At 40.5% G+C, this 23,970-nt stretch overlaps 1 protein-coding gene across 3 annotated transcripts in view; it reads left to right on the top strand.

Annotated features, from left to right (window-relative positions):
• The first annotated feature begins 4,040 nt into the window (after nt 1-4,040).
• LEPR (leptin receptor) overlaps nt 4,041-23,970 on the top strand; it is a 52,574-nt gene continuing 32,644 nt past the window's right edge. For all 3 annotated transcript variants that reach the window (XM_075181834.1, XM_075181835.1, XM_075181836.1), the window contains exons 1-4: nt 4,041-4,115; nt 15,663-15,721; nt 19,975-20,262; nt 22,099-22,222. In XM_075181834.1, coding sequence (XP_075037935.1) covers nt 15,682-15,721; nt 19,975-20,262; nt 22,099-22,222 — 452 coding nt within the window. In that variant the 5' untranslated portion in view covers nt 4,041-4,115; nt 15,663-15,681. The remainder of the gene's footprint in view (nt 4,116-15,662; nt 15,722-19,974; nt 20,263-22,098; nt 22,223-23,970) is intronic.

Raw genomic sequence — 23,970 nt, forward strand, 5'->3', positions numbered from 1 at the left:
CAGAGTAAGAACTGTGCCCGGCGCTGTTCCTCCCCCTCCCACGCACACAGTGACAGAGGCGGTAGTGGATCCCCATGGCAAATTGGGCCAGAGCTTTGGCCCCCGGGAGCCCCATCTGCCCCTATAATAATATGCCATTGGGAACAGTAATGTGATTCTTAGATTCTTAAAGATGAAGTCCTACAGTTTACTATCGGGCAACACGGTGGCTTAGTGGTTAGCACCTCTGCCTTTCAGCCCTGGGGTCATAAGTTCAATTCTCAACCGAGGCCTTATCTGTGTGTTGTTTGTATGTTCTCCCCGTGTTTGCGTGGGTTTCCTCCAAATGCTCTGGTTTTCTTCCCACACTCCAAAAGCATACTAGTGGGTTAATTGTCTGCTATCAAATTGACCCTAGTCTCTCTGTCTGTGTGTGTGTGTGTATGTCAGGGAATTTAGACTGTAAGCCCTAATGGGGCAGGGACTGATGTGAGTGAGTTCTCTGCACAGCGCTGCGGAATTAGTGGCGCCATATTTTAAACAAACCATTAAATATAATTTGTCACTCTCGACTCCAGTATATTTGTTCTGTCTCTATCACTTGCAGCTAAAGTTATGTAAACTGTTGAATTGGTTATAAAATTTTGAGTGTTCTCTGGTCAAAGAACATGAGTGGAATTATTGAAAATAAGATGTTTGAGTGAAAGTGACAATTCTCCATGATTACACCAGAGGCCACAGACCAGATGCGACAACGTGTGATACTGTGACCAGTTTCATTTTCACTCCATGATTGTGTCCTTGCAGCACCAGTGTTGTCCACATCGCCAACTGCTTGTCCAAATTACAGAATGTCATTTGTCAGGTTCTGCTGATACCGTGGGATGAATGAACAATAAATAGATACTCTGGAGTAGCTCAACTTCCTCTTTAAACTGATAAAATAATGTCTGAATCTGTCTCTTCTCTCTAATTTGCATAGAAAGGGGCTTTCAGATAAATACCTATAAATTAGGCACTTGTTCGTCCAGAAGGTTGTTTTTATATAACCTATAATTGAAGTCTAAAATGTTATTAAAATATGACAAGTCCACATGCTTGAGGATGTAAGTTCTCAGGAGCAGGACCCTCTTTCCCTGTGTCCTCCTACTAATATTCCATCACCCTCTGTACCTCTTAGCCTGCTTCCCTAGCACTGTTTTCTTATGCTCAGTCCTACTTCCCACTAATTACTACCATCACTCGCACTCACTGTCCCACAAATAATTTGATCTACATTACTGTGTTACCTGTATATTTATTCATTCCGCATGTCTGGTCTTTGTATTTTGTTCTTCATGTATCATGTTATGTGTTATGGATAGCTGCTTTCTGCATATGTCATATACGGAGCTGCTGACCCTTTGTGGCGCCCTATAAATAAAAGATAATAACATTAATAATGTGTAAAACAACAAGTTGGATGATATCATACCACCCAATATTGTGCCATTGCTAATACATGCACATGCCACATCAGAAAAGTAGGCATGATAACTCTGCATTGTGGATGTGACAGCCTATCCTGGGGGGTGTCTAGCACTTCTGAAGAACTAGACCACCCACAACACTTCCCCTCAAAGTCCTGACTGTCTGAGTAGTGTGAAAATCCCTTCAAATTGTGACTGTCCTGCCTAAGATGGGGCAGTTGAGAGGTACACCACATCACTACTCTGCACCGTAGGGGGACCCTGCTCCTTCCACTATGCAACCCTCAGTCTGTGGCTTCCTGCTGCCTCCATTCCCCTCCTCACATCAAGTCACATGGAGCCCTGTCCTCACTAACACATCACTCATCTCCTGATATACTCTGTGCTGCTGGGGACCCTGCTCCTTCCACTATATAACTGTCAGTCTGTGGCTTCCTACTGCCTCTATTCCCCTCCTCACATCATGTCACTGCCCCTGTCACATGCAGCCCTGTCCTCACTAACACATCACTCATATCCTGATATACTCTGTGCTTCTGGAGGACCCTGCTCCTTCCACTATATAACTCTCAGCCAGGGGCGGATCTAGACTTTATGTTTAGGGGGGGCGATTTTTCATAATCACGCCCCCTCCTTTGCTCTGATTGGCTGGCTTGCATTAACCCCGCCTTCCGCCCGCGAGTGGCCCCACCCCCTCCCGTTGTGGTCGCCGGCTTGGACCACTCTTATTGGCTGGCCCACATTTAGCCCCGCCCCCGCTCGCGCTTAGCCCCGCCCCTCCAGTTTTAATCGGCGGCTGGGACCTAGCTTTTTGCTGCTAGGGGGGGGCGAATGCCCCGATCGCCCCCCCCCCTGGATCCGCCACTGCTCTCAGCCTGTGGCTTCCTGCTGCCTACATTCCCCTCCTCACATCCTATCACTGCCCCTGTCACATGCAGTCCTGTCCTCACTGACACATCACTCACCTCCTGATATACTCCGTGCTGCTGGGGCAGGGACCAGGGCCGGTGCTAGGGTCCTTGGCGCCCTAGGCACACTTTCACATCCGCGCCCCCCCCCCTCTCCAGGCACACTTTCACATCCGCGCCCCCCCCCTCTCCAGGCACACTTTCACATCCGCGCCCCCCCCCTCTCCAGGCACACTTTCACATCCGCGCCCCCCCCCTCTCCAGGCACACTTTCACATCCGTGCCCCCCCCCCCCAGGCACACTTTCACAATCCGCACCTCCTCCCCCTCACGTCTTTCCTTACCTTTACTTGCCGCCATAAAGCTGCTCCTCTCTGCTCCGTCTCCTCCCCTCCACTCACTGACACTGTGACGGGCCGTGATGATGATGTCACGCCCGACAGTCAGTGAGTGGAGGGGAGGAGACGGAGCAGAGAGCCGGCGGTGGTGATCCATAACCCCTTCCCCCTCCCCGTAGATTTATCTGAAGCTGTGTGGCGGCCATGGAAGGTATAGTCAGGGGTCGCCACACAGTTTTAAAGTAATTTTTATACTGTGGCGCCCTCCAGAGCCCGGCGCCCTAGGCAACTGCCTAACCTTGCCTAATGGGAGCGCTGGGCCTGGCAGGGATCCTTGCTCCTTCCACTCCCAGTGTAGATCACTGCCTCCCAAAATATCAGCTCACTCCTCTCCTGTTGCTGTGACCATTCAGATCATATGATTGGTTATGGTGGGAGAATTCTGATCATCTGATTAACAAATAACTGTATCTGCAGATGAACATTGTTACAGTTAGATGCTCAGATCATAGTAAAATGCACTTTTAAAATATTTACGAACTCAGTGGTTCTGGCATACGACTCACTGTGATGAAAATAAAAGCTCTTGTATCAAGTAATAAACATTGTTTTACACTTTCACCTCATTCTCTGTCTGTTAATACCCGGTTTTGTCACTGAGTTGCAGATTATACTGGCAATATATGAATAAATGTATTAAATTATATAATAATATATAATATTATAAATATATACATTTGTATTTCCTTCTGGCCTTCCTTATTATACATGTCTATGTCAGTATCACACTTGCAGATACTTTCTCAGGAGTGCTTATGAATATTTGTGATGGAGCACAATGTGGCTGATAACAGATAATAATAGCTTGCACTCCTCTGTACAGTACAGCTAATGTAAACATTTGGTGAAATGCTTCATTATGATTTTGCATCTATATTTGAACATGCTATTTGTAGATCTTTTATATAAAACAGTTTGCATTGTATGTTTATTGGAATTTTTATGTCTTGGGCGATATCACAGGTTCCCTATATGAAAATCCATAGGTAGTTCTATTAAGTCCACCAAGATCCGTCTACTGTAAGCTGGAAATGACTCCAGCGTCTGTGATTGGCACATTGCAGGGGATTGTAATTATCCTGATAAGATGTGTACTTTGTATCTCCCATGTGGAATCCTGATGAATGAAAGGTTCTGATAGATACATCTGTCCCTGGTGCCCTCTCAGTGGCTTCACCCCTGAATGAGCAGCGCTGTGATTCAGCCCTGCAGCCCCTCACACCCTCCCCTGTGTGTGTGGGAGCTGGGCTGGTTCTGTTAGGGGGGGGTGACAGATACACACATCAGGATCAGCAGCTGCTCACACTCAGCTGAATCCTGCAACTACTTCACACACTGAGCCGGGGCTGCTGCCGGGACTGGTAAGACATTTCTGTGCATTGTCCTCTCACTTTAGCATCTTGTCTCATCCTATATCACATGCATGGACTTGTACAAGAATATTGCAGACATGATCTAACCTAGCTGGTGGAGAGCAGTGCAGCTGTAGGTGCAGAGGGGATATTTGTCAACCGTAATTTTATTCCTTATTACAAATTAACTGAAATTATTCAAAAATTCAGTAAAGGTTAAATATGACTATTGTACTATATCAATGACTTGGTCCCAAATACGTCGCTAACCCCTTATTATCAATGGCTAAATCCTCTGATGCTCAAGTGTTATCCTAACTTAATTGTTGGTAGTTTATTGTAATTTTTTTATTGAGTTTTCATATGCATCCAGACACGAAGTCTTAGTTCACTATATGTGTACATGTATTGCATCATTAATGTTTCAGTAAATTTGGTTATTTTAAGGACATTTTTTTAATTTTTTTTAAAGAAATGTTTAAAAATATTTTCAATGTTTGGCAATTCTGACATATAGACTTACCATCCTTTGACAGGAAAAAATAAAACAGTGACACTTTACTGTAAGGTAAATAGATGGGTCAGAGGATGCTTAGCTAACCTGTGAAACCCCTGGATATGGCCATTACTTATATTTGGAGAGCAGTGATGTCACAACTGTCAATTATATCCTTATAATTGAAGAGCAGTGATGTCACTACTGTAAATATATCCTTCTATTTGGAGAATAGTGATGTCACTCCCAGAGGCAGACCTAGACTTTATTTTTAGGGGGGTACAATGTAGCATAGTCACGCACCCCCTTCATTCTGATTGGCTGGTCCCGGTTCGTCCCGCCCCTGGTCCTGATTGACCCTGCCCCTTTGGCAATTTAAAAGGTTCTATTGTGTTGCTAGGGGGGGCGATTGCCCCGATCCCCCCCCCCCCCTTCTTGGATCTGCCACTGGTCACTTCTGTAAAATATATCCATATATTTGGAGAGCAGTGATGTCACAACTGTAAATTATATACTTATAATTGAAGAGAAGTGATGTCACTACTGTAAAATATATCCTTATAGCTGGAGAGTAGTGATGTCACACCTGTAAAATATATACTTATAGCTGGAGAGTAGTGATGTCACACCTGTAAAATATATCCTTATAGCTGGAGAGTAGTGATGTCACACCTGTAAAATATATCCTTATAGCTGGAGAGTAGTGATGTCACACCTGTAAAATATATCCTTATAGCTGGAGAGTAGTGATGTCACACCTGTAAAATATATCCTTATAGCTGGAGAGTAGTGATGTCACACCTGTAAAATATATCCTTATAGCTGGAGAGTAGTGATGTCACACCTGTAAAATATATCCTTATACCTGGAGAGTAGTGATGTCACACCTGTAAAATATATCCTTATAGCTGGAGAGTAGTGATGTCACACCTGTAAAATATATCCTTATAGCTGGAGAGTAGTGATGTCACACCTGTAAAATATATCCTTATAGCTGAAGAGTAGTGATGTCACACCTGTAAAATATATCCTTATAGCTGGAGAGTAGTGATGTCACACCTGTAAAATATATCCTTATAGCTGGAGAGTAGTGATGTCACACCTGTAAAATATATCCTTATAGCTGGAGAGTAGTGATGTCACTTGTGTCACATGACTCATTGGGAAAGTGTTCTGTAAGGAGTGTACAGGAATACTGAGCAAATGATCATTATAATACAACCAGGACATTTTTATTGTTACTTTATAGATAACTTTGCAAAATGCTCTAGAATATATTTCAGCTGCATCACATTCTGACCCCCTTTGGAACAGAAACTCCAGGGTGTTTTGTTGTGGTTTCCTTAGGTTTGACCTCCACATAACAATTATATCAGTGTTCCGTTAAACGCGCGAAGAGACACATTTTATAGGCCGGCACCTGTTCATATAATGAGTATTCATACGGTGATTTGTGTAGAATCCGAGGCTTCTGGAACACGCAGGGATCAGATTACGAGCACTTTGTGAGCTAGATACACAATAACTTGTTACCTTGTGCAGAGTGTGTTCATCCACACAGCAGCTCTCTAACCTGGAGCGTTTCCAGGGATTTCAATATATTCATGAGATGATGTCATCATTAGATCACTCTCTATCTGAAGTCACTGACATAATCCTGACATGACCCAAAAAACAGGATGAAGTTTAAAGATTTTTTTTGTGCCTTTGGTGCAAAACTACAACCGATGCTAAAAGAACACACAGGGCTAGATTTACTAAGCTGCGGGTTTGAAAAAGTGGGGATGTTGCCTATAGCAACCAATCAGATTCTAGCTTTCATGTATTTAGTACATTCTACAAAATGACAGCTAGAATCTGATTGGTTGCTATAGGCAACATGCCCACTTTTTCAAACCCGCAGCTTAGTAAATCTGGCCCACAGTGCTACTTCTTATTTAATGAGATTTAAAGCACACCTGGCACCTACACTCAGCTGCACATTATAAACCTATGTTACATTGTGGAGAGATCTACAAAAACAATTTTTTTTCCATAAATAGTGATTTAAATCACTTTTTTGTAGCGATTTACATGACCTAGAGGAATATCACCATAGAAATCAATCTTTTTCAAACTTCCCAAAAATGAAATAACTCACCAGACATTGGAAAAACACTAAAATCACAGATTTCTGCAGTTTTAAGTAACCAACAGGGGTGTTCTATGAAAGAGCAACTTAGAAAGTTACCAAAAATAAATTCACTGGCGTCAGTAAGGCAATTTTGCATAAAAGACAATAAGTTTAGTGAGAAAACACAAAATAAAAACAAAAAATGTGTATGCTTATAGAGAGCTTTTCCCATACATTTCAATGGCCCATTCATTTCAAAGAGATTTGTACTTGTATCAGATATGCTGGAAATCCATTGAAATGAATGGGCCATTGAAATTAATGGGACAAGCTTCACTAGTGAATATAAAATGAGGCATCTTACCCTACCCCCAAATAATCCACTAGCACCTGCAGCAGACATCCTGGGTTGGTTTCCACTAAACTCGGGACACCCACGAGTGTGTGTCCCTCTGTGATAGAGAAAACTAGCACCAGGGTGGTCAGAGCAGGACTAGTGCCTCTATAGGGGAGGGGCCTGCAAAAATAGGTATACCTCCACCCCCAGAGACTACTAGCCCTGCATTTAAGGCTTTTCCGGGCTCCATGGGCGGTGGGGGCTGGTGTAATGAAGATGACTGGGACACCTGGAGTGGCAGTTGTAACACCCCAGTTATCACAGTAAAATGGATCGAGATCTCTAAGACACCCGTCCATTATACTAAGATAGTAAAATAAATAAACACATGCTAATAAATGGTATATGCGCAAACACATCCCAAACCCTTAAATACTACTTTAATAGCTAAAAAATAAGATATTATTTTCTTCTTTCATTATCAATGGTTGTCCAATGGGAAATACCATATTTTTTATCTGTCTTGATCCATCGTAGACCAATGGGGGGAGGAAACAGAGAAAAAATGGTGCGATATTGGTTGATTCTGATTGGCTTGTCAAGTGACAGGTACTAGGCAACCCCCCTGCTTTGATTGCATACCAATAGAGACTAATTGAATATCTATTGATATAGGTAATAAACCATTGACAATGTGGTGGAACACCATTCATTTCAATGGCCCATTACTTTCAATGGAGTTTTAACATGTAGCACACAATGAAATGATTGGGCCATTAAAATGAATGGGATACAGACTGTATATCGACACATTTTATCCATATACAGACTACATCAGGGCATATATATAAAGATGGGAAACTTAATACTCTATGTTCTGCTGAGGAAGGGCATGTTTGCTAAATATCTCCATTTATGAACATTACTGATGTACTGGTAGTGGGAGCTCTTTGAAAAGTTGACTTAAATATATTGTTTGTATCGGCAACAATGTGTTTGTCTGTTTTTCTTATACACATGGTGCAATCAACGTTAAGCTTAAGCGTTAAGGTTAAGCTGTGTTCAGTCATTTGCTGAGTCTCGGTACACACTAGGGGCCTGATTCATTAGCGTTCTTAGGGCTAGATTTACTAAGCTGCGGGTTTGAAAAAGTGGGGATGTTGCCTATAGCAACCAATCAGATTCTAGCTTTCATTTTGTAGAAAGCACTATATAAATGAAAGCTAGAATCTGATTGGTTGCTATAGGCAACATCCCCACTTTTCCAAACCCGCAGCTTAGTAAATCTAGCCCTTAGTGTTTTTTGCTTATCTTAAACAAATCCACTCTGTGCATGCCCAGAAAAGGGAGATAAGAAGCAAAATCCACTGCGTAAGTGAATAATCCATCTTAACTTCACTCTTATATCCCTGTTTCTTCTTAAAATAAGTATCTTACATTTTGCACAAGATAAGATCACTAATGAATCAGGCCCTAGAACACTAGAGAAAATTTCTCCCGATGCGATATTATTAATGATTTTACCAACAACTGAAAATCCCGATCAGCATGCCAGTTCCTGTGTACACACTATACACGATTTACAAGATTTACCTTCACATCTGTGCTCTTCATCTGTCATAAGTCATAAGCATCGTCTGAAAAGATTGTGACTCTGTAAACTCTATGGAGATCTGGGGGTATATGTATCATATTTGCAAATCCAGCGATTTTCTTGGGAGACTTGAAACTGGCAGATGTATGAAGCTGAGATTTCATGTAAAATCGCCAGACTTGTGCTTCTGTCAAAATCGCTATTTTAAAAATCGATAGAGATCAAACTCCCGACTGTTTGTCACTCCAGCTATACAAGTCTCAAATATTTGAAGCTGTGATTAAGCAAACTCAGGAGAGTTTGCTTTAAAACACACCAGATACAACACGCTGCTTGCTAGCAGCGTGTTGTATAAACACATCACTGTTACACTGCCCTGTCTATACAGCCAGAGCTCCGGCAGCTGTCAAAAGTGTTAAAAATAGATCAAAGTTTAAAAAAAAAAGTGTGGGGTCCCCCCTCTATTCAGTATTAACCCTAGTGCTGCCAGCCTACTGCTGGTTCCGTGAAAATCAGAGAAAAATTTGCGTGGGGTCCCCACAATTTTCAAGCAACCAGCGCTAGGCAAACCAACCGGTGTTGGTGGCAGTATAGCAGGTAGCTATAGCTGTTCAGCGCTGGGCTGGATTCCCTAGGGAGTGGGGTCCGCCAAAAAAAATGAGCGGGCCCTACCGCTAGGGACACCCAGCCCAGTGCTGAAAGCACTAGGGCTCTTCCTACACCCCTGGGCGGTGGGTGTAGGGTAATAACGGCGATCTAAGTGTTAAAAAAACAGACGTCATTTTATTTTGTGGAACTACAAGTCCCAGCCAGCCAGGTTGCCCTAAATAGTGTGGGCATGCTGCTACTTGTATAACTACAAGCACCAGCATACCCATGGTAGCCAGGGCATGTTGGCACTTGGAGAACCACAAGTGCCAACATGCCCTGACACCCAGGGCTGGCTGGGACCTGTAGTTCCACAAACCAGAATGTTTACAAATCCACAACACCCTCATTAAAACCACTAACATTTAATAAAAATAATAAACCCACAATAATGACAGTAAACACCTTCATTTGCACCCCATATTTTTATTAAAAATAAAAAATCCCCAATATACTCACCAATGAAGTTTTCTTTTGTTGTCAGCAGTTTTCAATCCACAAAATGACTGTCACCAAAGTCCAAAATAAATTTGTAATTCCCAAAGTCCATGCTTGGCCATGTCCAAAATAAATTTAAATTAATTCAAATGACACAATTCGCCCCACCCCGGACCCCTACCACCCTCCCACCACGTCCCCTCATCCTGGATCTCCCGGAGGGCTAGAACACAAAGTCGGCAAGTGTGGTGTATTTACCCCTAAACCCTGACATACCAAGCACACTAAAGCAGCTCCATTTTTATTTTGCATAAAGATACATTTGTCTCCTCTCTTTGCCTACCGTTTGGGGGTAGATTTACTAAAAAAGTCTAAAAAAAAAAAGAGTTGAGGTGTTTTCCATAGCAACCAATCAGATTCTAGCTATCATTTTCCAGAATGTACTAGATAAATGATAGCTAGAATCTGATTGGTTGCTCTGTTGGTGCCTTATGGCTTCATATCCACTAGTAAATTGTCTTGCGGCTCATATCTGACAGCTTGTGCTGAACGCTGAGATAAAAGGAAGGTGTACAAAATGGCCATACCATCAAATTATTGTTAATGAACATCCAAACATCACTAATTCTTTCTATAAGTAACAAAATTTTAGTAAATATATTTAATTCTAGTCTCTTTTATTTGTACCAGCGTAAATTAAATAACTTCTTAAGTTGAGAACAAACTTAACATGGAAACATCACTCTGTGTTCTACATTGATAGGGAAAGAACGGTTATTTGTTCTGGTTCAATATCACAAAGCTTTTAGGTGACAGGTTCACCCTTTGATAAGCACTTAGCGGCTTCACCTGCAGCACAGCGCAGTGTAGCAGCGGCAGAGCGGATCTATAATGAACACGTTGTCTGGTTCAGTGTTTACACCTGAGCTCCCCTGATAAGCATGTAAACGTTATATTTCACTTGTGCCAAATAATTACTTTGCTGTAAAACAGGTTATTGTTAGGAGAATGTAAGTGGGAGCAGGACATTTTGTGCTGGATGAAATTAGATTGGAAGGTATGTGTTCAGGTTAGTTATACAGGCTGCATGTTAAACATCTGTTTGCTCATATGGATGCTGCAAAAATATTTTTTTACAGACAATTTTATACATATTTACTGATAGTGTTTTCAGCGGACAAATAAGTAATTTCAAAATGTATCTAATAATCTAGTGCAGAAGAGGATCCATGAAGGTAAGAATGGGGTTTATACAGGGCGGGCGCTTATGTCCTAAGTGCCACCCAAGCTTCCTACCATGGACCCTGGGCAGGGCGGTGTCTTCTCCTCCTCTTGAGAGTGTGGCGCTGGTCTGTGACATCATAACCCAGCACCGCACTCCCAGCCCATTACCAACATGGAGGAGCAACATCCGGCAGCTTCACATTTGAGAAGATGCTAGCTGCCACCACTCCATGTCAACGGCTGGTGCATGGTGAGGTTGGGGGGGCAAAGTGATTTAGCACCCCCCCCCAAACGCTTGTTTGAAACCAGATGCATAAGACATACACATTCTTTATAGTGTAGTTGCCTACTCTCCTGGATCGTCTGGGAGACTCACGAATTTCTGGGACTCTTGGGAGAACAGGGCAACCTCAATAGTAAAGTAGTGTGAGCGGAGCTTAGGACGCAAATTGTGCATCATCGTGGCCCCACCCCCTTCTGTAATTGTCCAGAAACTGTGATTGATGTTTAGGGGGCATGACCAAATAACACTATCCACAGGGCCCCGCCTCTAACACGCCCACCACCCCCCGATCTCCCGTTGCACTCCTTGCCAAAATTTGGCAAGTATGCCGTTTAGCTGTACCACAATTTAGATCTGATGCATATTATTATTATTGTAGATTTAAGGCACAACAGAGCTCCGCAGTGCTGTACAGTAGGGAAAACAGGACATATATAAAACAGGGTAGACAAAATAAATGCAGACATGAAAATAAAGGGTATGGAGGACACTGCTCATTAGAGAGCTTACATTCTAAGTGGAAGAGGTCACAGCTAAAACAAGAGAAGTAAATGTGTTTCAGAGTGGAGATTGGGACAATTGTGAGTGTGTATTAGTGTGAATAGTGTTATCGAGGATAAGGTAAGCTCTAAAAAAGAGATGGGTTTTCAAGGAGCTTCTAGAGATTTGAAGGCTGTGGGAAAGTCTGATTGGGTGTGGTAGGGAATTCCATAAGTGGGAGCAGCACGGGAGAAGTCTTGTAGGTGGGAGTGAGAGGTGGTTCCCAGAGACGAGACAAAGCGCAGGTCAGAGGTAGATCTAAGAGGGCGGGAGGGAGAGTATTTTTATATGAAATTTGAGATGTATGCAGGGGTAGTGTTGTTAAGGGCTTTGTAGGTAAGGGTGGGTAATTTGAATTGGATTCTGGAGGACACAGGGAGCCAGTGTAGGGATTTACAAAGTGGTGCAGCAGATGTGGAGCGGTATACTGAACAAATACATTGTTTTTAACTTTGAAAAAGACAAAGGGCCATCAAGTTCAACTTTTAGAAAATAATCTAATCATTTTGATCCAGAGGAAGGAACCCCCCACCCTCCACCCAAATGAATCTGAATAATTCACTTCAAGAATATTCCATCCTGTCCCTAGAAATCTAAATCAGATCTGTTGCCTCCATCAATCATTCTCAAACTGATGAGGTGACAACACTGATGGTGCCTTCAAAGAACTGCAAGTTTTTTGAAAATCGGGATACACCGAAACCTTTTCCAAATCTTGACTATGCCCGCACCGGCACTCACTGCAAACAAGGGGCGGTCTTTGGACACCTGTAGCATTGTCCTGTGTCCAAACTCTGCCCCCCCAACCCTGCATTCCGATCGTGTACCTGTGTCTACAAATTGAGCTTTGCCTTGCATCCAAAGACCATCTCACGTTTAAAGCGAGTGCTTGTGCAAGTGTTTTCTAAAAGGTCAAATGAAACCCTAATTACATGAGTTTGCACAGAGTGCGCTGAAAGCTCCCTCAATGCACAGTGATCACCTTACTGGCAACTTATAAGCACCTGTGTGTTTAAAGTCCTAGGGCGGTGATACAAAGAAGTTTCGGAGTACTGCACTATTCCTGCCAGGAAACCACTGTCTTCCAAATATTAATAGCACTTCCCTACTTACACACTACTTTCAATGGGAAACAGTGTTCCATTGGCTTAAGCGTGAAGAACCCTTTCCTAGGCAGATGGGGAAACAGTGTTTCCTTTAGTGAATGTAGAAGCTCCATTCACCAGCAAAGTCCTGGATATAAGAAGTTTGGAAATCATTTTAGTGACATTGGATCTTTTTATACGTGTTCATTAATTGACTTGCTGGGCGAGAGGCGGGATCACCCTCCAATTTGACCACACACGGTGAAGGCCAAATTGTAGTCTGCTACTATGCCCAGGAGATGACCCCATGCTGGGGCCAATACCGTTCATGTTATCAATGACATTTGCCAACAGACCTGATGATGATCTGATCAATTTTGATTGGGTCATTCTTGGACATCGCGCTCCTGTTGAGCCAATTGGTTATTACCAGCTATATAAGTACTTGTGTGATAAGCTTTAGACGTCAAAGTAAACAAACCTAATTTGTTTAACCTCTCTTTATAATTTAACCCCTTCCTTTCATTTCTTGTACCCCCTCCCTTCTGGGCCTTGTAGTTCCCCCACAGCCTAGAGAGCCGTAGGTTGCCTATAGCTGGAGTAGTAAGAGGTTGCAATCCATAATTACAACTTTTTGCTGATTGTTGAATAATGGTAAATTATATACGTATAAAAATAAGACTTTAAAAAGAGTTTTGTCACATTTCATACCAATGCTGGGAAAGAACATTGTGTCTCTAATCTTGTTTGAAAGGGAAATAATGACAGTAATGACAGCGATTATACCTGCAACTGTTTACAAGACCAGGCATTAATCGGCATTTTTTTTTATACAGCGCCAATTAGATTGAGCTCCGATCATTGAATTATTCTTCCATCTAAGAGAGCTTTATAATAACACGGTACCGGAGGGGATATGATGTCAGCAAACTGGGAGTTACGGCTTGATGGTTTCAGAACATGAATTCAGAGATTGGGAAATAGGTTTGTGTCCTTTCTAGGGATTACAGAATGTATCACTGACAAATATACAAGTGCCAAGAATTCAGACTCAGACGTAAAGTCCTCGTCTGCCGTAGGGAAGCAATTTGCTAAGTAGATCCAAGGACGCATACTGCTTCCTTTATACACTATTGGTTTTATTTTGTAATTGTTCATATTTGAAACATTTATCAAGGAATGAATTGGGGCTACCTTATTTTTACTCAATACATATAGCAGGAAGTGGGGTTTGGGACAGTGACGAGCTACAGCTATGGGATTGGGTGGAGGGCTATGGGTCAGCATGGAAAAAAATCTCCTAAAGTAGAAAAATAGGGAATATATGCCCACAGCCAGACACAACCAGTTTGCACAGAAATCTAAGGTTTGAGATGCTGACAATGAAACAATAGTAACTATTAGGCTGTATTACATACATTACACGATATGGGGGGTACAGTGGCACAGTGGTCAGCATTGTTGTCTCACAGTGCGTGGGTTTAATTCCAACCAGGACCCTATCTGTGAGGAGTTTGTTATCTTCTCTCCAGGTTTGTATGGGTTCTCAGTTCAAAAACATACTGTACGTTAATGTCAGTGCGTGTTTCTGTGTGGTAGAGAATTTAGACTGTAAGCACCCAAGGCAGGGATTAGAATGGTCACAGATCTATATTGGTGCTATATATATAAAGGTAAATAAAGCACAAACATTTTTGATGCATTGAGCAAGACTGTAGTCAATTACCTACTTTCCAATTGTCCTCATTCACGTGTCACAAAAGGGGACGAGCTTACAAATTGGGCGGAGTTTCACCCAAATCGTGTGTTTCTGAGCTTCTTATCTATTTATCTCATATCTATCTATCTATCTCATATCTATCTATCTATCTATCTATCTATCTATCTATCTATCTCATATCTATCTATCTATCTATCGTGTATCACACACACACACACACATATATATATATATATAAACAGTTTTCTTATAGCAATTACAAAATGTGTTGATGCTTACAGCATGAAAATAAAATAAAACTACAAAATGTTTACTTTTCCAAGCTGAGGTTTGAGTTAATCATATATAACAGACAATTAGCTACCGCGGTGATATCATTATTCTACGTACATCAATACATATGTCATATCCATCCGACCATAGGGAAGATGTTTGAGAGAGAATGTCTCAGTATACAGACAAGGACGAGAATCACTGAAGTGTTTCAGTTAACAGTACAAATGAGTTATTATGTAATATATAATACAGAATTTCTAATATTACTTTGTGACCTGACATACAAAGCTTCAAAAGCAATTCCTGGGGCACTTGAAGATGACCCGATTCATCAGGTTCATTCTGTGTTGCTAGGAGAACCATTGCGTTCAAGTTAATATACCTGACGGTTTTCCAAATGGAAAATCTGGATATAATCCCCAATCCGTCCAGAAACATCCATTATTGATGAAACTCTGCCACGTTTCATGTGTAGAAAATTGGGACTGTTGGCAGGTGTGCTATAATTCTTCTTTTATAGTATATCTGATCTTGCATACATGTTGCTCATTGAACACAGTACTTTACCACAGCCGCCATAAAGTGAGTGCTCTGCCCGGTGTCTCAGAGAACCATAACTCTCCTCAATTAAAATGGTAAGTAGATGAGGGCCTAAGGGTGACTGTAGGGGGGCGCAGAGGTCTGTCACATCGGAGGTTATATGGGCGCCTGTCACAGCGAATAGTTTAGTCAATAAAACCTGTTACACTGTAGGAATGTTGATGCTGTTGTATGTTAAAGGTTTGCATATATTTATTTCCAGATCCCCCTGACAAGAAGACATGGTCTGGAAATGGATCCTGACAGTCATTCTTCTCTGGGGTAAGAACAGCACGGTCCGGAATTAGATAATGATATATTGTGCCTCACATTAATAACTGAATCCACTTTTGTCATTTATTGTCAATACCATTACAGTATATAGTCCATATATACATAGAATATATACAATATACACAAACGTTTATAATACATATACATGTAGCAACCAGTGACATCACTGAGGCATGGTGGAGGCAGCCATTTTGTTGGCTGTACCAATTTTCATAGGAATGAAGATTATCAGTTCACCTAGCAACAAGTGACATCACTGAGGCATGACGGAGGCAGCCATTTTGTTGGCTGTGCTAATATTCATGGGAATGTAGGCTATCCATTCCCAAGCAAGCAGTGACATCACTGAGGCATGGTGGAGGCAGCCATTTTGCTGGCTGTACCAATATTCATAGGAATGAAGACTATCAGTTCCCTAGTAACCAGTGACATCACTGAGGCATGATGGAGGCAGCCATTTTGTTGGCTGTACCAATATTCATGGGAATGTAGACTATCAGTTCCCTAGCAACCAGTGACATCACTGAGGCATGGTGGAGGCAGCCATTTTGTTGGCTGTACCAATATTCATGGGAATGCAGGCTATCAGTTCCCTAGTAACCAGTGACATCACTGAGGCATGGTGGAGGCAACCATTTTGTTGACTGTACCAATATTCATAGGAATGAAGACTATCAATTCCCTAGTAACCAGTGACATCACTGAGGCATGGTGGAGGCAGCCATTTTGTTGGCTGTACCAATATTCATGGGAATGCAGGCTATCAGTTCCCTAGTAACCAGTGACATCACTGAGGCATGACGGAGGCAGCCATTTTGTTGGCTGTGCTAATATTCATGGGAATGCAGGCTATCTGTTCACCAGCAACCAGGGGCATCACTGAGGTATGCCTCCTGAGTCCTATTGAACTGATAAGCTGCATTATCATGAATATTAGTGCAGATAAAAAAGAATGTCATCCTCAGGTGAGTCACTGGTTCCTAGTTAAATGGCAGCTAGCATTTTCTTGAATATTGGTTCTGTCTATTAAATGGCTGCCCCTATTGGTGCAAATTATATAAGGTAAATAATGATAATTGTGGTGTTAACAGGGCTGTACTAGCCAAGGAATTCCTCACCTACAACATTACCGATTGGATAATCAGTACAAAAATCAGGACATGCCCCCTTGACTTCTGAGATTTTGTCCTTTAGGGAGGTATGGTACTGGGGGCAGTTGTGGTGGGTGCAGGAGACATAGCGGGTCTAATCCAGCACTCATCCTGACTCCTTTTCCTCTTACGAGTTCCCTGTTTGACCATATCCTCTATATTCCTTCCTATCACCACACAGGGGGCATTTATATATCACCACATCACACCGTTGTTCTGTTCTCTTTAGTAATGTCCCCATTGTATCTCTTCTTAGTCTTCAGGCTTTAGTCAAACACGATAAAATAGGATTATTTAAAATACAAACAAGTATGTTATAAATTATAAACCATTTTAGTAAAGATGACGCAATGGGGATTGTAGCAATTAAAGTTCCGCTGAGCCAGTGTCTTGTGTAACCAGTGCGGATGTATCGGCTCAGTAACAGAGTGTCACTAGGAAATATTTTAAAATGATTTCTTTGCAACTATGTAGCAGTCTTCCGAAATTACTAAAAAAAATAACTATTGTTATAATTCTATTAAATACTAATCGCATGCAGCCTAAACAGGAATATGGGACTTTTCAGTGTGATGTTTGGATCCTTTCACTCCTAACTTTTATATATTGAATATTTTGTACCATGCACTGGTAAAATAGTCAAAATCATCCCTCCACTGGGTAATAGTTCACAAATCCTCATGCAAAACATCTCTGAATGGGGAATGAATGTTATAAATTATTACCTGGGCGTAGAGATCCCTGACACATTTTGTCATTTTGGTTGTTTGGTTCTTGACCTGTACTCATAGTCGCGGTAGCCATGTTGTCTCAAGTTTAGTGAATTGGTTGTATGCGCCCTCTTGCAACTTTTTTAAAGCACATTGCTTTCTTTTTCTCTTGCTTTCCTCTGTGTTTTTCACCATAACATTTATATAATCTAGATAGAGTTAATGTTCTTTGACCTTGGGCGTAATAAAACTGGTCCATTACACAGAGAACATGTCAAGCTGCGTCATATCCAAAAGCAAATAATGAAGTTAAAGTTGTCTGAAGGCAGAAGCTCCCTTGACTTCTGAACAGTGGTAATAGAACACATTTTTTGCACATTATCCTGTGTGTTATTCTGGTCCTATTCCCCAGCAGTATATTCTCTGGCAGTGCACAAACCTGACATATTGGCTGGTCTAGATGCAGAGATTTACTGTACCTCGCAGCTTTTTCTGGATTAACTGTGAATGATCTGAGGAATTGGCTACTCTCTGTCCAGATCAATTTTCACGTTGCTGCTATGAATCGATTTTACCGGTAATAACAGTTGTACTCTTTTGACTACCAAGCAAATTTTAGATTTTGTTTGTCTTCACGAGGCATAGTGTTCTTCTGGTAGTACATTAGATTAACAATACTGCATTTTACAACAGCAAATACATGGGAAAAATAAAGATTTTTTTTTCCTTCTGTTTTTCACTTTTTGTTTTTGCTTTCACAAAACGAGGATTAGAGGACATAAATTAGGTGCATGACTTGTTTTTGTTGGGTTTTAGGTTCATTTAATCTACATGACATAAATAAAATGTAGCACCTGTTCATTACATTTTATTTTACACAATTTTTGCTTCATTTTTGTTTACTTTTTTTGTGTTTTTTTAGTTATTTATTGTACAGGAGGGCGGAGTAAGCACAGGGGGGACCTAAAGCTGGGAATTAGTATATAATTTAGCCTCAAACTATAGGTATAATTACAAAGTAAGTACAATGTGAAGTAATATACTTTAGTAGTAGAAAATTGCAATGCTTGCTTGAGCAATAAGCGGATGATATACGATTGCATAATGTACGTGTGTTTGTCAATTTATGCCAAAGAATTAACATTTCCTTTTTGTCCGTTACCATATAAATATGAGCTAACCTCACCCCTCACTCTTACGCATGATGAGAGGTCTGTGCAGGGAATATTACAGCTGTTCCTCTAACTGGCCTTTCAGACATAAGGAGGAAAAAGATTTTCAAACAACCGAATCCCAAGAGTGATATTCAGCTGCGTAAAACAGAAAGATGTTCTGGAGGCCTGAATTATACAGTAGTATTAATTAACTGCAAGACATTAAATGCTCCTCAAACAATAAAGATCAGCTAGGAATATATAAAAATCTACATTTTGATTATTAGATACTAAGATAAAATAAGATACTAATAAGATAATCTGCACGTTTTGTGACAACAATAAACTACTTGTTCTTCACATATTATTGCTGCAACATGAAAATGTGTTCTTAATCAATGATAACATTCCACTCACTGGAATAAATGGTTGCAGCGTTGCTACTAAATGTCAATATCTTTGTATTGAGCGCCGCAATCACTTGTTTTATATTCAGTAGTGGAAGTGGAGATTTTAAGTGGCAGTATGGAGAACATAATGGAATGGAAGTAAATGGAGATTGATAATGTTACAATGAAGGCAGTAGGGGAAGTGGCGGTATGACATACCCCTGTATACCCTCCACTCCCACCACTGTATATATATATATATATATATATATATATATATATATATAAATAATGTTTGGCAACATGGTGGATTAGTGGTTAGCACTTCTGCCTTACAGCACTGGGGTCATGAGTTCAAATTCCGACCATGGCCTTATCTGTGTGGAGTTTGTATGCTCTCCCTGTGTTTGTGTGGGTTTCCTTCGGGTGCTCCGGTTTCCTCCCACATTCCAAAAACACACTAGTAGGCTAATTGGCTGCTATCAAATTGACCCTAGTCTCTCTCTGTCTGTGTGTGTATGTTAGGGAATTTAGACTAAGCTCCAATGGGGCAGGGACTGATGTGAGTTCTCTGTACAGCGCTGAGGAATTAGTAGCGCTATATAAACAGCTGATGATGATGTAAGTGACTGGAATGTGATAGTGTTACAATGTAGCAGTAGGAGAAGTGACGGTACGACATACCCCGTATACCCTCCACTTCCACCACTGTATACAGTATATATACCCTTTCTTTGCTTTGTGATCATTAGACCAAGTGCATTTATATTTAATTGTATAAATATGAAGATGTTTTTCACATTGTAAATTATGTAAATATTCTGTCTTTCATTTCAGAATGTCTCGTAATAACATTAGTATCACCTGAGACGTACAGGATTCCCTCATCAGGCGTCTTTCTGTCTTACCTGTCGGCTAATAAGCCTTTAAACACGCCATTGACGGGAGGGATTGTACAGGAGATCAGAAATGTCCAGTGTATCAATTTAGGAAACAAGAAAAAATCTGGACATGGCTCCTTTTGCCTCTGGAATGGGACAGATACAAACTACACAATTCATGAACAATATATGGAAATTCAGAAGACCATTTTAGCAGCATTCTCTTCAGACATACATCTAGTAGGTGTGTGGGTATTACTGTGTTTTTACTAAACAACAGTATAGACATGGAGGTACAGATGAACAAACATTTACTTTGCCTTGAGTAATAGGAATGCCTTCAGTAATTTCAAGTGGCAGAAATATTTGTGCAGAATCGTACTTCAGAAGAGAAGCAGCCTGATTGTACTAACATTTTAGCTTAGGGAAAATGAAAGGGGGTTAGTAGTTTTATCATTTTACAACTATTTTATGTGTTGAAAGCTTTAATGTTTTCAAAACGTTTTATATACAAAGACTGAAATTCTATAAACATGGAGCTGGCTAAAAGTGGAGTGAAATAATGTTAAATTAAAAACATACTTTATAAAAATGATTTAATTGAGTAGAGGTCATTTTGTGTCTGAAAGTTGTTAATTAGTTTTGTCTTCAAATGCCATTCCATTATAATGACAAGAGTGTCACTTTAGATAAACGCATTTAAATAGCGTCAGTGTTTGCACATGAGCTTACACTTACCTTAAAGGGTTAAGAATAATTACAGGTCCGACCAATGGCTGCTGCATGGGAGTGTCCTGGGTTCCTATATAAGTCGTCTCACTTCCTGGTTTGCCTCATTCCATACTTGCCATCTTTTCCTCGACGGCTTCAGGGAGATCCCAGGGGGAGGTTGGCGTATGGGGCGGGGCTTGATTAATCACATCATTTGGCCCCGCCCCTAAATGATTATCACAATTTTGACCAATGACAGCAGTGGGCAGGGCTAAGACGACACAATATTTTCATCATTAACCCCCCCGCCACTTATCTATTGCGGGGGCGAGAACAGGGAGGTTGTTCTGCTCTCCCAGGAGCCCAGGAGGTCTCCCAGAAATGCGGGAGTCTCCTGGACATTCCGGGAGAGTAGGAAACTATGCGTTAAAGAAAAGCAGCTAATGAATCTCTAGAGACTGAAGTGTCTTTTACGTTTCTGTCTCCATTACTGAAGTCATGTTGTCTTACCTGTCAGTCTTTGATTAAATCTTGGTCTCCAAAAAAATGGCCACCTCCATAGGCATCAATACATGGACACAATTTCTGAATTGTGTCATCATGCCACAGATGGCGAAGCCAAGCCAACCACGTCTTGTACTGGCTCAGCATCAGGGAGAATGCCAGACTCTTCAGGGAGTGAGGGAGATCACCCCTATTTCAGGGAGTCTCCCTGACATTCAGGGAGAGTTGGCAAGTATGTCTTATTCTGGTTCTCAAGATCCCACCCATCCACGCCTGGGGTAGGTTTGATATTTAGTGCCTGTTTTTCCCACTGACAGTGCAGGCACAGATGATAGGAAGGCACTGCGATCAGCAGCTGGTACATACAGTCTTCTTTCCCCATCTTATATATGTCTCCGTGTCTTTATTTTAGATAAATTAGTTTAAGTTATTTAAAGTTTTTTGTGAAAGGGAAGAGGGGCATACACAGTGAGCAATTTATGGAGGTAAAGATGTTTTTATATATATATTTATATTAAGGAGATAATTTAAGACCCTTGAAATGTGAACTTTTTCCATTTCTAATAACTCCATTTTGTCTATTGCTTTTCAATGTTCTACTGGTGTTATAAAGACATTTATTTATATAGAAAGGTTTTCAGGACATTCTGTGCCTGGTACAGACAGCGGTTTCAAAGTCCATTTGAAGCCCCCCCCCCCCATTGTTCCTGTTGTGTTCCCAGCGAAGATCTTCCCCTATATGTGTGTGCCTCATTAGCCTAACTACAGGGCCAAAACAAGTTGGCGTTTGATTGCTATAGCTTACTACATATTTGCCTCATTAACGTGTATAAATAATCTCTGTGAAATCTGGACTCTTTCTCAGATCACACGTGGACTTTACAGTGCTGGATTGGAGAGAACGGCAGCCGGATTACCTGTGAGATACAATACCTAGCACAGGAGACAGACGTGAATGTAGCGTTTATACCTAAACTGTATTACGCACGGTGAGTGTGTCCGTTCTGTGCTCTGTTATCAATATTCTTCTCCCCTCAACCAACATCAAGGGCTGGTTGTATCAACCCTTCTAAAAAGGAAAAGTGTTGCCCATAGCAACCAACCATTTTAGAATGTACTAGATAAATGATAGCTAGATTCTGATTGGTTGCTAAATGCAACATCCCTACTTTTCCTTTTTAGATGCATTGATTAATCTAACCCAAGACTATATTTCTCATTCACCTGTGTAAATATTAGTAACTTTTTATCAATTAGACTTAATGTTTCCAAAAATTAACTATATATATATATATATATATATATATATATATATATATATATATATATATATACAAGTTAACCCGTGCATGATACTCATGCATTCTAGTCAAATCAAGCTACTTAAGGTGTTAAAAAGGTTCTTGTCATGCATTTGGGCCTAGCCCAGGCCTCCTCAGGGAAAGAGCGTTACTTCCCGACGCAAGCAGCCTTTTTAATGTGTGTTCATGAGATAAAATTACCTCACGAAAATGAGTTTGACACCTCATCTCGTAAATTTAGCCTTTACTACCCCTCCCACGGGGGGATGATGGAAGTTAACTGACTTGACTATTCTAATTTTTTTGTCAAATAATGTCAGTATACCAAATTTCAGGTCAATTGGATGAGCCCTTTCTGAGAAAATAGTTTTTTCCACACACACACACACACACACACACACACACACACACACACACACACACACACACTAAGGCACGCCTCTACACATGTGTGTTCATGAGGTAAAATTACCTCACGAAAATGAGTTTGAGCCCTACCAAATTTCAGCCCTTTTTGAATTTTTTTCCCCACACACACTAAGAATTTAGTAGGTCAGTGTATAACTCTGCCCAGCAGGTGGCGCTGCAACTTGTTTTTTTTTTTCACACACACACAGACAGATGCCACTAAGCATTTATATATTATATATATATATATATATATCTACATATATATATATATATATATATATATATATATATATATATATATATATAAATACACATATATGTAGATATATATATTAAGATATGTGTATATATATATATATATATATATATATAAAAACACGTGTGTATATATATATATATATATATATATATAGGTATATATATATATATATATATGTAGATATATATATATATATATATATATATATATATATATATATGTAGATATATATATATATATATATATATATATATTTATATCAAAGTCTCATGGTATAGGTAGCCATTCTGAATTGTTGTGGTCTGCATAATACTGAACAGTTTATTTAGATGGTCCAGAGAACAAGGACATTGGAGGGGTAAGTAAAAAATTAACCCTCTAATCAAATTGTGATGTATTTGTTCTGCATCATCAATAGATTGTATTTATTCTGCGGAGGTCATAGGGCTGTGACCCTATGGAATAGCATCCTATGCAGAAATCAATGAATGACAGTGTAATAAAAATTTGTTTAGGGAAGGAATAAAGTCAATAAGTGATGTTGATTTAAATATAAACAAAATAGCCATTAGTTAATCTATAGTTTACTACTTGAAGACTGAAGGATTTGTTCTTATCAAGAATATATCTCACGGTGGTCTGGTTCTCAAACCGACTAACTTGTTGCTATTAAGTGTTTTCGTTGTGTTTTTGTGTGCGTACACAATTGTGAGCCATAAGAACAATTGATTCAATATGTCGGCCACATGAACACAGAACATCAGAG

This window comes from Mixophyes fleayi, chromosome 8 (genome assembly GCF_038048845.1).
Source record: "Mixophyes fleayi isolate aMixFle1 chromosome 8, aMixFle1.hap1, whole genome shotgun sequence".
Taxonomy (NCBI): Eukaryota; Metazoa; Chordata; class Amphibia; order Anura; family Limnodynastidae; genus Mixophyes; species Mixophyes fleayi.